The sequence below is a fragment of the Clupea harengus genome, chromosome 3, assembly GCF_900700415.2.
Source record: "Clupea harengus chromosome 3, Ch_v2.0.2, whole genome shotgun sequence".
Taxonomy (NCBI): domain Eukaryota; kingdom Metazoa; phylum Chordata; class Actinopteri; order Clupeiformes; family Clupeidae; genus Clupea; species Clupea harengus.
Window position 1 is genome coordinate 1,922,928 of NC_045154.1, and position 14,085 is coordinate 1,937,012.

A 14,085-nucleotide genomic window follows, 5' to 3' on the forward strand; every position below is an offset into this window, starting at 1 on the left:
TAGGGTCATGCCCGAAAGGCAGAAAGGCTGCCCAGGTTGATCCGCAAGTCGCAAGATCCAACGAGGACCCAGTTAAAACACCGCCAGACGCAAAAGTTAAAACTGAGTCTGGGCAACCCGGGTCAGCCCGCCAGACGCAAGACTAATCAAGAGGGCCTCACCTCTGCACCACAAATAGCACACACTGGCTACCACCTTCAGGCAAACGGCTATGCCTCACAATTAATCAACAAAAGGCAGCCTCCTCATCTTCACTATCCTCGTCTGTTCTGTCATCATCTTCTCCAGATCCTTCATCACTCTCTTTGTGTTCTTGCTGTTGAGTGAGTATGTTGCAGCATATCCCATCATTGCCTTTGCAGGAACAATAACTGGTACAGTCCAGACCTGCAGCTGCACAGCTACACTTTGCTGATGTGCAAGGTTTCAACCCGGCTCTGCAACCACAGCTGACGACATCTAACAAAGCCGGAAGAGCAACTGGACTTGAATCCTGGGTGGGCATAATCAGTTCCTCTCCTTCCTTTAGGCCCATCTTCTTGTCCCATCCAAACAAAGTGATATCCACAGCCGGTGGATCAGCCTGGTCTGCTGCTTTCCATAAGAGCACCTGTAGGTGGGCACGTCTTCCATGAAGGTGCATATTACGCTCTGTAGGAGGTAGTTTTTTCAGTGCTGGGGGCCTTTTGCGCTTTCGGTAAATGTCATACCGAGCTGCATCCAAGGTCACAGAGTTACTCTGATTGTACAGAGTCAGAAAGAAAGTCCTTGTTGCTTTGGTGATCTGTAAATCTGTGGCTTCTGCCTCTCCAATACAGTGGAGAAGCTTGCCAGGTACAATTGTCATGGCCTTGAGTGCAGATACCTTCCCCTTCCCAACAGGATATGAGGTGGTATCACATCCTGAAAGAGCATGCATGGCCAGAATGGAACAACAATGGTCACCCAGGTTCTTTGCAGTTGCATTTATGCTGAGAACAGTGCCATTCCATTTTTCCATCTGTAGGTTAGTTGTGATACCAGCCTTCCAACACCAATAAACCATAATCACAAAGACATCTGTGTCATCACTAAGAATGTGAACAGTTGAAGCCCCATGTCTGACAGCATCTAACATGTAAGATATACTGTAACTGATATATCAGCCTCATCATGAGTCTCAATGCTGTCAGCTTTACTGACCATCACGATCTTACTTCTGTTACGTTCCCTGCTAGGGCCAGGCAACGTAAACAAAAACAAGTTCGTGGGAATAAGAAAACGGGCAGACAACGTCGGATAAGACAAAAATAATCATTCATTTATTATCTTTAAACTAAACCAAAAATATATGGAATAGTGGAAAAACGGGGAGACAACAAAAATAGAAACAACAAAAAGCTCAAAGTAGCAAAGAAACAAAGCAACAAACAGGCCTCCAGAACTAAGCCTCCAAGAATCCTGAGCCTCCCTCTCGAACTCTCACTCCGAGACAGGTAGGTCTCACGGCCTCGGCGAGGCTCCTAGATCATGCGGCAATCCTGGTGGCCGCCACAACGACAACTGCGTCTCTTCCAGAACGATCCTTCTTGGGTGACGTCACCAAGCCCTTTTTAAGGGGCCGTCTCTGATCGGGCACCCAATGGGAATAGAACAGCAATTAAGCCTTATGCTGGGCTGTCTGTAAAACACGGAAAAGGCACACAACAGTATACATAGGCCATTGAAAATGTTCAGGGACGTAACACTTCCTACATTGAAAGTACACAGGAGTTCACTCAGCCTTTGCTTGTTGTGCTCGACTAGGTAGAGGTGTAGTCAATGAGAGCTTGTACTCTGTGGAGCTCTCCCCTGCTCTTCTTTGTCTCTCATGGTCCTTGGCAGACACCTGCAAATTTTTTTGTCAAAGATGACAAATGTTTGGGTGTAACAACTAAGCCGATGTCCCATGCTGGCTGCAAGATCTGCCACTGTCCCAGACGATGGCCAAACCACGTGATAAATGAGCTGAGATGCATCCACAATGACAACATCTGGTGGCTGGGGATTGCAAACTGGAATTCCAAGCGGCTGGACAAGCACTGACATATTGCCCTTTCGGAAGGCATCCATTGTCTTCAATGATTGACAAGGGGACTGGGCTAAGCTCATATTTGAAGAGAGAAGAGAGCTCCACTTTTCTCTGGCCTACCACCACCAACAATCGAGCAAATAATGACTCAAGGTCACAAACAACCTTCCCACTGACCTTCATTCCCTTTTTCTGGAACTTCATAGTCACTACCTTGTGAGAGATGGGTGCATTAAATGCCTCCGGAAGTGATGAAGAAAACTTTTTACACATAGCCTGGCCAATCTTCAGCGCATCCTGCACATTCACCTTTTCATCAGCCACCTGTCCATTTATGATGTGGTAGAGCAAAGTGCTCTCTGTCAAGAGTAGATTTGTGTTTTCCCACAGCATCCTCACAATTTTAGAGCGGTCCTCAGCATCCAACTCCCGTCGTGCTTCACCCTCCTCTTTGTGTCTGTTGGACAGAGTCTTCTCTGATGCTACTTTATCACTGTACATGTCATCCAATGACTGAGAAAGATGTGAACATATGCCAAATGATTGGATGCAAACTGCAACCTGTTTAGGGTTGGTTGAAATACCCTTCATGCCCCCTGCTCCCTTCCCTTGCCTGATGCATGTCTGCTCCCCAAACATATCTGCACTCACTGCAAGTGCACCATCTGAATGGCGGCACACATGACTTCCGGAAAGAAGGTCATCTTTGGCAATGAAAGGAAGGTGCTTCATTTCACGTATATGCCAAGTTATCCATCTAGATTATGCTCCCTTGCTTTACAACAGCTTATTTGCACAAAAACATGACCGTACCTCACAAATGTAAACAAATGTAGGTTATCAACATTCACATCAAAAGCGTAGGAGCTCTTGTGATTCTGAAATGTGAGTTTATTGTGTTCACCATGAAAATAACCTTAAATTTCATCGGAAATTAATCGAAAACCTGTCTAAATGTATCCAAAATTGTTATACAATTACCATTTTGATGTCTGAAAGTGCCAGAATTGAATTCAGCATCCTCTACAACCTCTAAAAAGACTCCAATATTGTAGAAATTGGTCACACAGTGCAAAATATGTGGTCAAATTGGACGATTAAGCTAATAATGCTAATTATGCTAGATGTGCAAATTGCTCAACATATGCAAATTAGCATCCGGCAGTTTCTGTATACTGGGGACCCATACTTCACATTTCTGCAAAAAAACTTTGGTGTACTCAACATTTCCGGGTTCACAATGGGGCTCTATGGGCTGGCTACTAGACTATAACTCAGACTGGTTTTCAGTTCACTGCCTGGCCATAGTTTTAACATTGTTGGGTCAAGGGGGGGCGCTATTTACCTCTTGTCAGATCCATAACTTTGCAGCTAAAGTTGTAATTCCTGGTTGCTATGGTTATCTAGCTAAGGCTATGGTTAGCTAGCTAAGGAAACTTTTAATAACAAACGATTTAAATGGAAGATTTCTGTTTGCATGAAATGATAGCTAGTTATCTAGCTAATGTTATAGTCTCCTCGATTTAACTTCTACAATTATAATGGGTGCCTGTGACACTTCGTATGAACGAATTCATATTCATGAGTTCATATTCACACATATTAACACCAGTTCATTATGTGTAAAGAAAGCTGATATGAAATATGAAAACAACCAGTAGTCAATGTGCAAGCTTCCAATTGAATCTTGATTTAAGATACTCTATTTGAGTTGGGGCAGTCTGTCCTTCAGTCGAGGCATGATGATCTCTCGCTACAAGTTTCACCTGTTCGTGTTGGCGTAACAAATGCTTGTGGAGTCAAGTGCAGTTGAGAGGCACTTGTCTCCAGGGCGCAGATTACACTTAACTGTTATATTTTTCTCTTTTCACGGATACAAATAAAAAAGGCTGTGATTGGAATACGGGACTGGAGCTGTCCCTGACGGGACAAATCAATATCACCCATAATATTTCGGGATGTCCCGGACAATTCGGGACGGTTGGCAACCCTACTTGCACCTAACATATAACATATTTGAGTGTGCTAACATTAGCAATAACGTCAGCTAGTTCGAGGTGTATGCATAGGCTAACCATTAAATTAGCAGCACATTTCCCGTATTTAACAATGATTACACATGGACTTACCTGAAAGTGATGCACGGGCATCATCTCGCAGTTTATTTCTCTTTCTTTTGTCTGCCCCTGACTCCTGTTTCCTTTTTGAGGCCATTTTCGAAAAGCTGACCTAGCCTACTGTCAAAGTTCGTCAGGCCACTGAGATAGGAAAGGGCACCCACGGCAAGCTTGGGAAGTTGAGCATTTCTATACTTAAATAATATCGGCATTATAATTATTATAACTATGATGATTTTTCAGTTGCCTATTTTTTGGTGCCCCCACAGGAGTTAGTGCCCTACGCACAGCGCGTAGTGTGCGTTATGGGAGCGGCGGCACTGCATGTTGTAGTCTGTTGGAACACTTTGTTGCAACAAGTTGCTGGTTTCAAGTAGTTGCAGCTTGTCTCGTGGCAAATCTTTACATTTTTAAATCTAACAATTTAGTCTGAACCGACTTTAAAGCAACACTGGAGTGGATCAAAAACAGTAATATTAATGTTCTAGAAAGGCTCAAGGCCCTCATCACAATCCAACTCAGAGTCTGTGGCGCTATAGTCCAGGAGCCCCATCCCACCAATCTACATGATCTACATCAATTCTACCAAAAGAATGAGGACAAACACTGCAGAACAATGAGCAAAGCTGTTACTTAACCCACTTCAAAAGCAGCAAAGGCATTCTCTACCAAGGGTTAATGTATAGGGGTTGAATATTTTAATTTTAAATGTGTTTTCACTTCAGAAATATACAAAGCTTAAGTGTACACAATGAAAATACTGATTGGGAAATGATGTCTAAGTATCTTCAGTAAACCAGAAAATGGAGATGACTTCCAGGGGTGTTGAATAATTTTGCAAGGCACTATATATTCAGGCTTAAATTCAATTTAATTTCAAAACATTCACAAAATATTACACAATACAACACAGATCACTTAACACACAACTTTTATCTGTAACCTGAATTCCTAATGTACACTACAATTTGTAGCAAAATGACCACATGTGTTAATCTTTGTTGACACTCCTTTTTCCACAGTCAATCATACATATCAAATTCTTCTGGGTAAACTGTCACTGACATCCAGAGTTGCTGAGAATTGCTCTTATTAGATGAATGTACTACATGCCTGGGTACTGAATGACAAACAAAAGCACATTTATAATACTAACATGTTGAGGCCTCAGTATCTCTGTAGTGCACTGGTGGCCTGAAGAATGAGACTGGTGTGCTCAGCTAATGGAATTTTCTTTAATCTGTTGGCGTACTCTACAACTAAGACAGATTCAGATGATACAAAATAATCCATCATTTCTACCTATCAATATGTGCACAACACATGGGGAGATAACATTAGGTCTGCAACTAACTATTTTGATATCTGATATTTTGATGTATTAGCTCAATCTGTCAATCCAATATAATTTATATATTTTTAAGATTAAACATTTATGTATTAAATGCAATCTGCAGTGCTCGTTAGCACACTTAAAAATCATAAAGCAAGCCTGTGATACTGAATACTGTAACAGTGAATTAAATGCATTAATTCATGAATTCTGTATGAATGATCTATATGTGAACTGTAATTGGTGCATTAATGCATTAATTATCTGGATTTGTAAGTTAAATAGAATAGATACAAGACATAAAGTATGCATTTTACATGTCTGGAATTGGGCTTTCCCCGCAGTCACATTTCTGGGTAAAATATTTTATAAATTATTATTCTTGCTTTGTTGTTGCTATTATTTATTGCCATAAATGTTATTATATGCTATTATTGTTACATTTTTGACATCTGGAAAAAAAATTCTCAAAAAGAGACACAACTTGTGACAATGTGCCGTTACTACAGATGAGTATGTGCTCTGACTGCCATGGCATCGAGCCTGACTCTTTGGTGTTGCGGATGTTTGGCACCCTGTAGATCCGGTTTCGAGTCCGGGTGGGGAGCGCAGTCGCTCTGCCTTCGCTACGCACCTACTAGGCCCATGATCACCATCAGTCTCTAAGTAAACCTTCTGCAACCACGTTTGTAAAATAAAACGAAACTGCAGGGTATCTTTCACTTTGACACACTGTGAAATGATTTTATAGCAATCAAAGGGCATATAAAAGTGAAAATAGGTGCTGTGTATGCCCCCAGTATACACACATATTCAATGCGCATATCTTATTATATGAACCAATGCTAGAGTGCGCAGTAACCATACAGTGGTGCTATGAGTAGAACACATAAGATACCGCATGAGATCACATACATAACAATAGGTTAGGTTACAGGTTAGCACGATGACGTCTCACATGATGTTCCATCTATTTACTCTCACTGTCAAATTGTCTCACACACACGTATCCTTGGCCTAACCTGCAGTATCATAACCTCAGGCATTTGAGCGATAATAAGCCGTAAAATTCCAGCATAACCAACACATTGCCATGACCTAGATCAAATCCCTAGTGTGTAAAATATCCTTAAAGAGTTACATTACATGCTAAAATCTTGAAAAATAAAGATGTGCAAACAACGGAAATCTTAACAGCCTACCAATACGTCACATTTACCAAACAGAATAACATCTGCAACTATCAAACTCTTAATGGAGTTTACACGGGTGACTTTCAAGTCTAGCAAGCTGAAATCTTCACAGTTTTTAATCTTCCAAAAGATTATGTTTATTAACTGTGCATTATCTGTGCCAAATCTCCACGACACAAAGGGACAACAAACAAAACCCCAAACGAGAGCTTTATACGAAAACAAAAACAGCAAACTAACCTCCTGACGCAACATGGAAACAACATAGGGCTACCAGAAGCGTTGCGGTCGTCAAATGTGTCTTCATCATATGTAAACATTACAGAGTGCTAATGTATATTTATTTCCTCCTGACTGGACGATACTGTTCTTTCAAACTCCTTGAAGCAACTGACATTCATTCTGAGCAGCGTCGTTGTTTAAGTGACATGCCCCCAATTATTATTTCTGGAAAGGAGACTGACACCCAATGTGATTTTAGAACAGTACAGACGTCATCTGTTCTGTGGCAGAAGTTGTTCTGTAAGGTTAGATTTGGAAACCGAAAGTATAATCTGCAGCAAAAGATATGTTAGTTATGACCAGGGGCGAATCTAGGTTCCCACTTTTGGGGGGGCTAAGCCCCTAGATCAAACGTATTCTTTTTCCTGTGTCCCAGCAAAACTAGGGGGGTCTGGGGTCATGCTCCCCCATGAGAAATTTTTGAAAATATCCTTTTGAAATAGTGTCCTCTAGTGGGTTTTAGGAAGATAAATTAACAAATTTAGATTTAAAATATGGCACAACAATAAATATATTGAAGACATCTGCTGAGATAGGTGCTAATTATACTGTAGCATGGTAGGGATTTGCAGCTCAAGTGAGTAGGTTAACATTGTAGGCTAGAGTTCACTAGCTAGTTATAGCTGGCGGAGCTACTGATTAGGGTAGCATACGCACAGGATCAATGAACTGACATGATAAAAGAGAGCCACGACATCTGTAATTAACTCATGATGATTTAACCATTTCGTTTCTTTTACTATTTTAAACGTCATGTGCTATACCTTTATATCCAGCAGCTGATTATGGCAGCTTTCACCAGCTTTGGTCGGACAGTCGCTGCAAGTCTGTTTACTAGACGTTATCACCGTCTGTCTGCACGCTCGCAAGGCTCACTCACTCCGACGACCAAACAGAGCCGGGCGGGGCTAAGGTAACTTTTTTTTTGGGGGGGGGGGGGGGGGGGGACCACAGTGGGGTAATTTGCTGTCTAAATGGGAGCAACATGACGGTGGAACCATCTTTGTTTCAGCTTAAATATGATGGTGTCATGTATTCATAGTTTTGAAAGATGTCCTGTAACCCAGATGTATAAAAAGTAGGATTTTGCCCCAATATACCAAACCTCCATGGTTTTGACCGAATCACATTTTGTTTGAGGTAAAACATTGACTCCTGAACATGATTTTCAATTAATTCAAATATGTCAATGTTTTGTGAATGGATAAAAATGGTAAAAAACAACTCCTGCAGCTCAACTGGTAGGGGAAATCCTAAGAACAGCAAGGTCATAGGTTGGATACCATAGGAGCATAAATACAGATTCATTATCTATACTGTATATGTCAATTCAGATGAGTTTCTGCAAAAAAATAAAGTAATGGTCTATATGAAGACAAGAATCTTAATATCACTGGCAAGGACAACAAAATTCTGAGTAGGTGAACATGCTCTGTTTGTATTTCCAATTGCAAACCTCGAAAATTAAAAATATCAAAACCATTTAAAGCACCCATGGCTTAATACATTGCAACTTTTATTGTCATGACAAGTGGTTGAGGTTTAAATGGATCACTTTTGTACATTTCTGTACATTTTGATGAAGCCTCGTTTCAAGATGTAATCTGCTGACCAAAGCTGCATTATGCTGAGATATGTTTGTCACTATCATATTGCAACACTAATGTGTTCCAACATGAAGAAAACCATCTCATCACAAAAGCATGTATTCAAACCATTATATGTTAAGATGATAAAGTGAAATGAAACCAAATGTTTGGCAACATTTACAACAAAAATGGACTTTGGCTGTAACTTATTCATAACTACAGTTAGCATTACATTGTAAAACATCAATCTGTTAGTGAGTAGAGAATCACGTAGAAGCTTCCACCACTTACTGCAAAAATTATACTGGAAAATATCTAGTTTATTTTGACCATGTATGCACTGGTTGGTGGATGTTAGTCAAAACCAGGGAGTATGTGGAGTGATCAGTGATCTACCTGGAGCTGGAGATGAGCCAGAGAGACGTGTTCAAGGCTATTGCATGAGGCTGATGGTTACGACAGAAAAGGCTTCCATACACCCACACATACACAGAAACATACATCAGCACCTAATCTATCCAAAGGTATGAATACCAATGAGACACATAAACTGCCTTTGACCCTGAGCACTACTTCAGATCACCATGTGACCAGTGACCCCATACGGTAGGGCAATCGATTTCAATGAGGCAGATCATGGAAAGCCCCTGAAACAAGGCTTTGTTGTTTGTTGCATTACAGCCCCATCTACAGGTGATCTACATGTACAGTATATAGAAAGTGAAATAGACATCTCACTGCAAGGGATGCCAACTTATATTCGTCAAGCATAATAGAAAATGATCAGAGATGAGTTTAAAAAGCAAACAACAAACAAAACAAATGCAAATCACATGACGTGTACCTTGTGAGAAGGTCTTCTACATTGTGCTGTGCTTTGCAGGATGGCACACAAACTAGGAAGTGAGATTGGTTGATACAGGAATAGATGCCACCGCGCACATGGCATGTTTTATATAACCTGGTCAGCCTTCGACCTTCAGATTTACAGGAATGTTGTATGGTCACCCTCATCACAGAAACAAAGTGACAAAGTACCCGTTATCTCTATGTACACTAATGTTACATTGTTTATAATTTGGTTAATGTAGTATATTTATTGAGTGCTATATATTACGTAATGTAAACTATATAACTTACCTGATGATTCATCACACATTGTGATTAGGACACCACTGTACTGCAACAAAACTGCTGGTCTAAATCTGAGAAATTAGAGTTTGCTTTCCACCTGTGAGGGCCTGATATGACACGTGACTCAAAGAATAACACCTTGGGCCTAAAGTCTAGCACTGACCCAGAAGAGACCACTGATGTTATCAAGGGAGGATATTAACTACATCCTTAAATTAATGAACGAGTCTGTTTAGAACGTCATTACATGTCATCCAATAAATAAATCTCATCTAAAGAACTCCAGGATGCACTAAAGCTGGGTGGGAAAAATGCCCCGATATATGATGATTTGACAAATATTTTCCCCAAATGTCCAACAGAAAGGAGCACCTACAGTTTAGTGCACAACTGACAGTAATTACTCTCAAGACCATATTCATGCTATAGAGTGCTCACTATTTGGCCAACTAAATCAGGTCTCCTCACTTAGTGCAGCTTGATTGTTGTTCCTAAATTGTTTAAAGTTGCTTTGGATAAAAGCACTAGTCAGTGAAGAGAGTCTGGATGGCTGAGGACAAGCAGAACTGAATTAGCCAATGTTTCTTCACAGTTAATGCTGGGTAGCTGCTGTAGTTAAATATACGGTATTGCAACATCAGTTTGGGCCTATTGGCCCACTGTACTGTGTGGGTAAAATGTGTTAATGTAAAAATGATGAAAAGATGACAGTGAAAGTCATAGGGATGATATAAAATAAGCAAATTTGAGCAATCTTAAAAAACTAAACAAAAACAACAGACCTGTCCCCCTTTTTCCCTCTCCCAACCAGCTATGATGAGATGTGCTGACAGTTCCTCTTTATACCTGTAGGAGATGCTCTTCACCAGGGTAGCTGCAGAACAAACAAGGGGGTCTTCCCCCAGCTCAACACTAACATGTTAACAATTTTATCATGAATTTATATGATGGGCAGTAGTTCAAACCCGCAATCCACTTCCACCCCCCCCCCCCCCCCCCCCCCCCCTAAACAATGATGACAATTGAACTACTTGGTTAGAATGCCCATTTGTTAATGCAGAGATGGCATGATATAAACTAGGGTAGCCTGAAGACCAATATGGCGTGATGGTCTTAATGTCTTCTGAGGATAATGTGTGATATTTCACACCTGTGCACATCTAGTTGGTTGGCCTCAGCAATGGTCTGGGCATCAGCAGCAGATCCAGACAGTGCACAGTAGATCTTATCATGGAGAAGGGAGAGCTTATTCATCACTCAGTTCACCACTGACGCGACACGGCGCGTCCATCATATTCAATACCTATGACCGTAGTCTGTGAACAAAACTAATTCACCATGAGGGAGTTGGGGAATCTATCAGGTGTAACCTTTAGATGCTAACAGTTCGGGTCTCAGTGAGACAGACAGAGTACACATCCAGGGGCATGAGTTACAGATACAAAATAATGCTACACTTAGTTCATGTCATGATAGAATCAGAATTGCTTTTATTGCCAAGTTTGGGCATATTGGTGCAGACAATAAACATTAAAAACATACTAAGTACTACAGAACAAAAAAAAAAAGAGTGCAAGGTAATGTAATGTGTGTTAACGTAACACATGAGTCAGATCTTGAGACGAGGGGGCGGGATAAGAGTCCATGTCAGGGGGGGGGGGGTTCGGGGCCTTGTTGATGAGGCCAACTGCAGCCGGGAAGAAGCTGGTCTTGTGGCGTGAGGTTTTGGTCCTGATAGACCGCAGCCTCTTGTCGAAGGAAGTACCTCAAAGAGTTTGAGTCCAGGGTGGGAGGGGTCGGCCACAATCTTACCTGATAGAATCTTTCCAGATTTTGTACATTGGAACAGATTTAACAGCCACTAAACATGTACTATAATCTATACAGCTATTGCTGAAAACCGGAAAATAAAGAAAATAGAACTGAAATCTGAACGTTATGGATACATCACACTATTTGAGATATAGCGCATATACAGACAAAAAAAAGTGTTGATTTGCACGATTCTTCATCGTTCCTCACTCTTCATGCTCAGCTCACCACACTCGGCTCCTTCCCTGGAGACAATTGACACAACAGATATCAGAATAATAAACTTAATCAGCACAAAATGATGACCCTCAGTGCACAGCTGATTACACTGAGGGAACACAAACACTCATATCTGCATGTCTTTAGAAAACTGAGTCAGAACATAGAAGACTAAATGGTCTAAAGCAGTGGTTCTCAAACTGGGGGGCCTTGCAGGTGGGCGTGGACGTGGGGCCACGGACCTCTCACTCACAAACTGACAGGGACCTGGATTATAGTTGCACCATCAAACCACAGACACCGTTGCCTTCAGCCTGGCCAATGAAAACTGATAGTTATTATCAATAATGAACTGTAGTAGATGTCCACAGGTAGGCCTTTGTAAGATTGTCCTTACATAGACTACCACTTGCATATCAATAATTTCGTAGTTCGATCAGTTTTGCTGCCAATTGTATCAAGAGCCTTTTAAAAGGCTATTCCTATCTCCCCACTTCGGTTTCCAGACATAACCTCAGCTTTACAACACTGCTATTGCAGGACACTTTAAACAGCTTTTTAAAAGGCTATTTTCATCTCCTATTGTTTCTGTCTGCAGTAGCCTAGCCTACATCTTTATCTGCCATCATTCCATCTCTTTTCCATTCCTACTGAGCTCAGCCTTGAGATCCCCAACACTGGTTTTGTATTGTGCAATAAACAAACAAAGTTATTTCATCTCTGGTTTCCAGTGGTGGAAGAAGTACTGAAGTTTAGTACTTAAGTAAAAGTACAATTACCCAGCAAAATATATACTTAAGTAAAAGTAGAAGTACTATATAAACAATCCTACTTAAGTAAAAGTAAAAAGTACTTACTTTTAAATTTACTTTAAGTATTAAAAGTAAAAGTACTCACACAATGGGTTGTCTCTCAATGTCTAGGCTGTGCCATTTTGATAAAGAATGCAGATATAGCTACTGGTAATATTTATGCCTCTACAGATGTCTCTACTAGTAATAATTATAAGCAACAACATTTGTTTTTTTTGGAAAGGTTGGTGTACTTATTGTGCTTACCCTAATACTGTTCACACTCGAATTTACAATTCTGCGGATGACAAGTTATCTACCAGGGTGTATGTGTGAAGTTAATACCATTAAGCCAAACCAATAAAGACAACCTGTTGTATCTTTAAATATTTTATTTAATTGTAAACGTGTAAAAAATGGAAACATGGAACATGAAAAAAAAAATGTAATTGTAAAACTGGTCAATGCAGAGTTTTATGCTCTATTGATTGCAGAAAAGGAAAAAAAACATAATAATGTGTAACCCAAGACATTTACATTTAGTCATTTAGCAGACGCTTTTATCCTAAGCGACTTACAAGGATGTATACACATTTTACATTTACACTGATGGCACACTGCACAATCAGGAGCAATTAGGGATTCAGTGTCTTGCTCAAGGACGCTTCGACAGGGAATCGAACTAGCAACCTTCTGATTACTAAACAACTTCTCTACCTCCTGTACCACCTACCAGTTTTATCTTACCACTATGTTAAATAAATAATTTTAAGGTACAATCGTGTTATTTTGATGCTTTTGCTGTATGTCAACATGTATTTTGCTAGATAACAGTATAAAATCATGTCAATAACCGAATTAAATATAATATGCAAAAGTCAGGGACATTAACTTAGCATAGCAAGAACTCTGCTTAACTTGAGCTGTTTCTTCAAATTTGAAGGCGAATTGTTGAAGGCTAGTGATAGGTGAAAATTCACCCTAGTTACCTCAGGACTCCGGAGCTGCATATAAGTATATTTATGAGACAAACAACAATTGCAATTGGGCTCACTCCCAGCACAAGGCTGAAAGTGAAACAATGATAAACACATTGCACCAGGTTTATATAGACAGAAGTTTAGCGTTCAGCAGAGATAACCAAGTGGTGGATTTCTGACGTCCGAGGCAAGGATGGAAGTTTTGCAAGGTCGGAAGAAGCACAGTTCGACCCTTCTTATCACTTCTGGTCTAAACATGCTCTTGTACATGCAGACTAAGTGGCACCTAATATTCTAAGTTTTACACACGCAGAAACACAGAAAAGCCATGTTCCTGCTTACATACTGTAAGTACATGATTCATATAAGGTAATTAATACAAGGCACTTGATTAATATATTCTTAAGTCATTAACAGTGTTTGGAAATTATCTCCATCAGTCCCTCCTTTTATCCGTTTCAATGGATAATTCAAAATCACAAATCATGTTTCTTAATTCGTCAATTATCATTTTCAATGGATAACTTCAAAATCATCACTCTGAATTTCATCACATGGATTTTTGGAAACAGAGATCATTACTGA

The 14,085-nt window shown here is 40.3% G+C and overlaps 2 protein-coding genes across 4 annotated transcripts in view; both read right to left on the reverse strand.

The window, feature by feature from the left end:
• Window positions 1-14,085, reverse strand: part of LOC105901307 (class I histocompatibility antigen, F10 alpha chain-like) — a 128,102-nt gene that overhangs the window by 19,527 nt on the left and 94,490 nt on the right. For 2 of the 3 annotated variants that reach the window (XM_042707470.1, XM_031564164.2), the window contains exon 1: window positions 6,934-7,125. The exons of the other annotated variant lie outside the window; for it this stretch is intronic. In XM_042707470.1, coding sequence (XP_042563404.1) covers window positions 6,934-7,003 — 70 coding nt within the window. In that variant the 5' untranslated portion in view covers window positions 7,004-7,125. Of the gene's footprint in view, window positions 1-6,933; window positions 7,126-14,085 lie in introns of those variants that run through there. 3 annotated transcript variants of the gene reach the window in all.
• Window positions 11,680-14,085, reverse strand: part of LOC105894939 (class I histocompatibility antigen, Non-RT1.A alpha-1 chain-like) — a 37,973-nt gene continuing 35,567 nt past the window's right edge. The window contains exon 9 of the mRNA XM_031564165.2: window positions 11,680-11,755. Coding sequence (XP_031420025.1) covers window positions 11,730-11,755 — 26 coding nt within the window. The 3' untranslated portion in view covers window positions 11,680-11,729. The remainder of the gene's footprint in view (window positions 11,756-14,085) is intronic.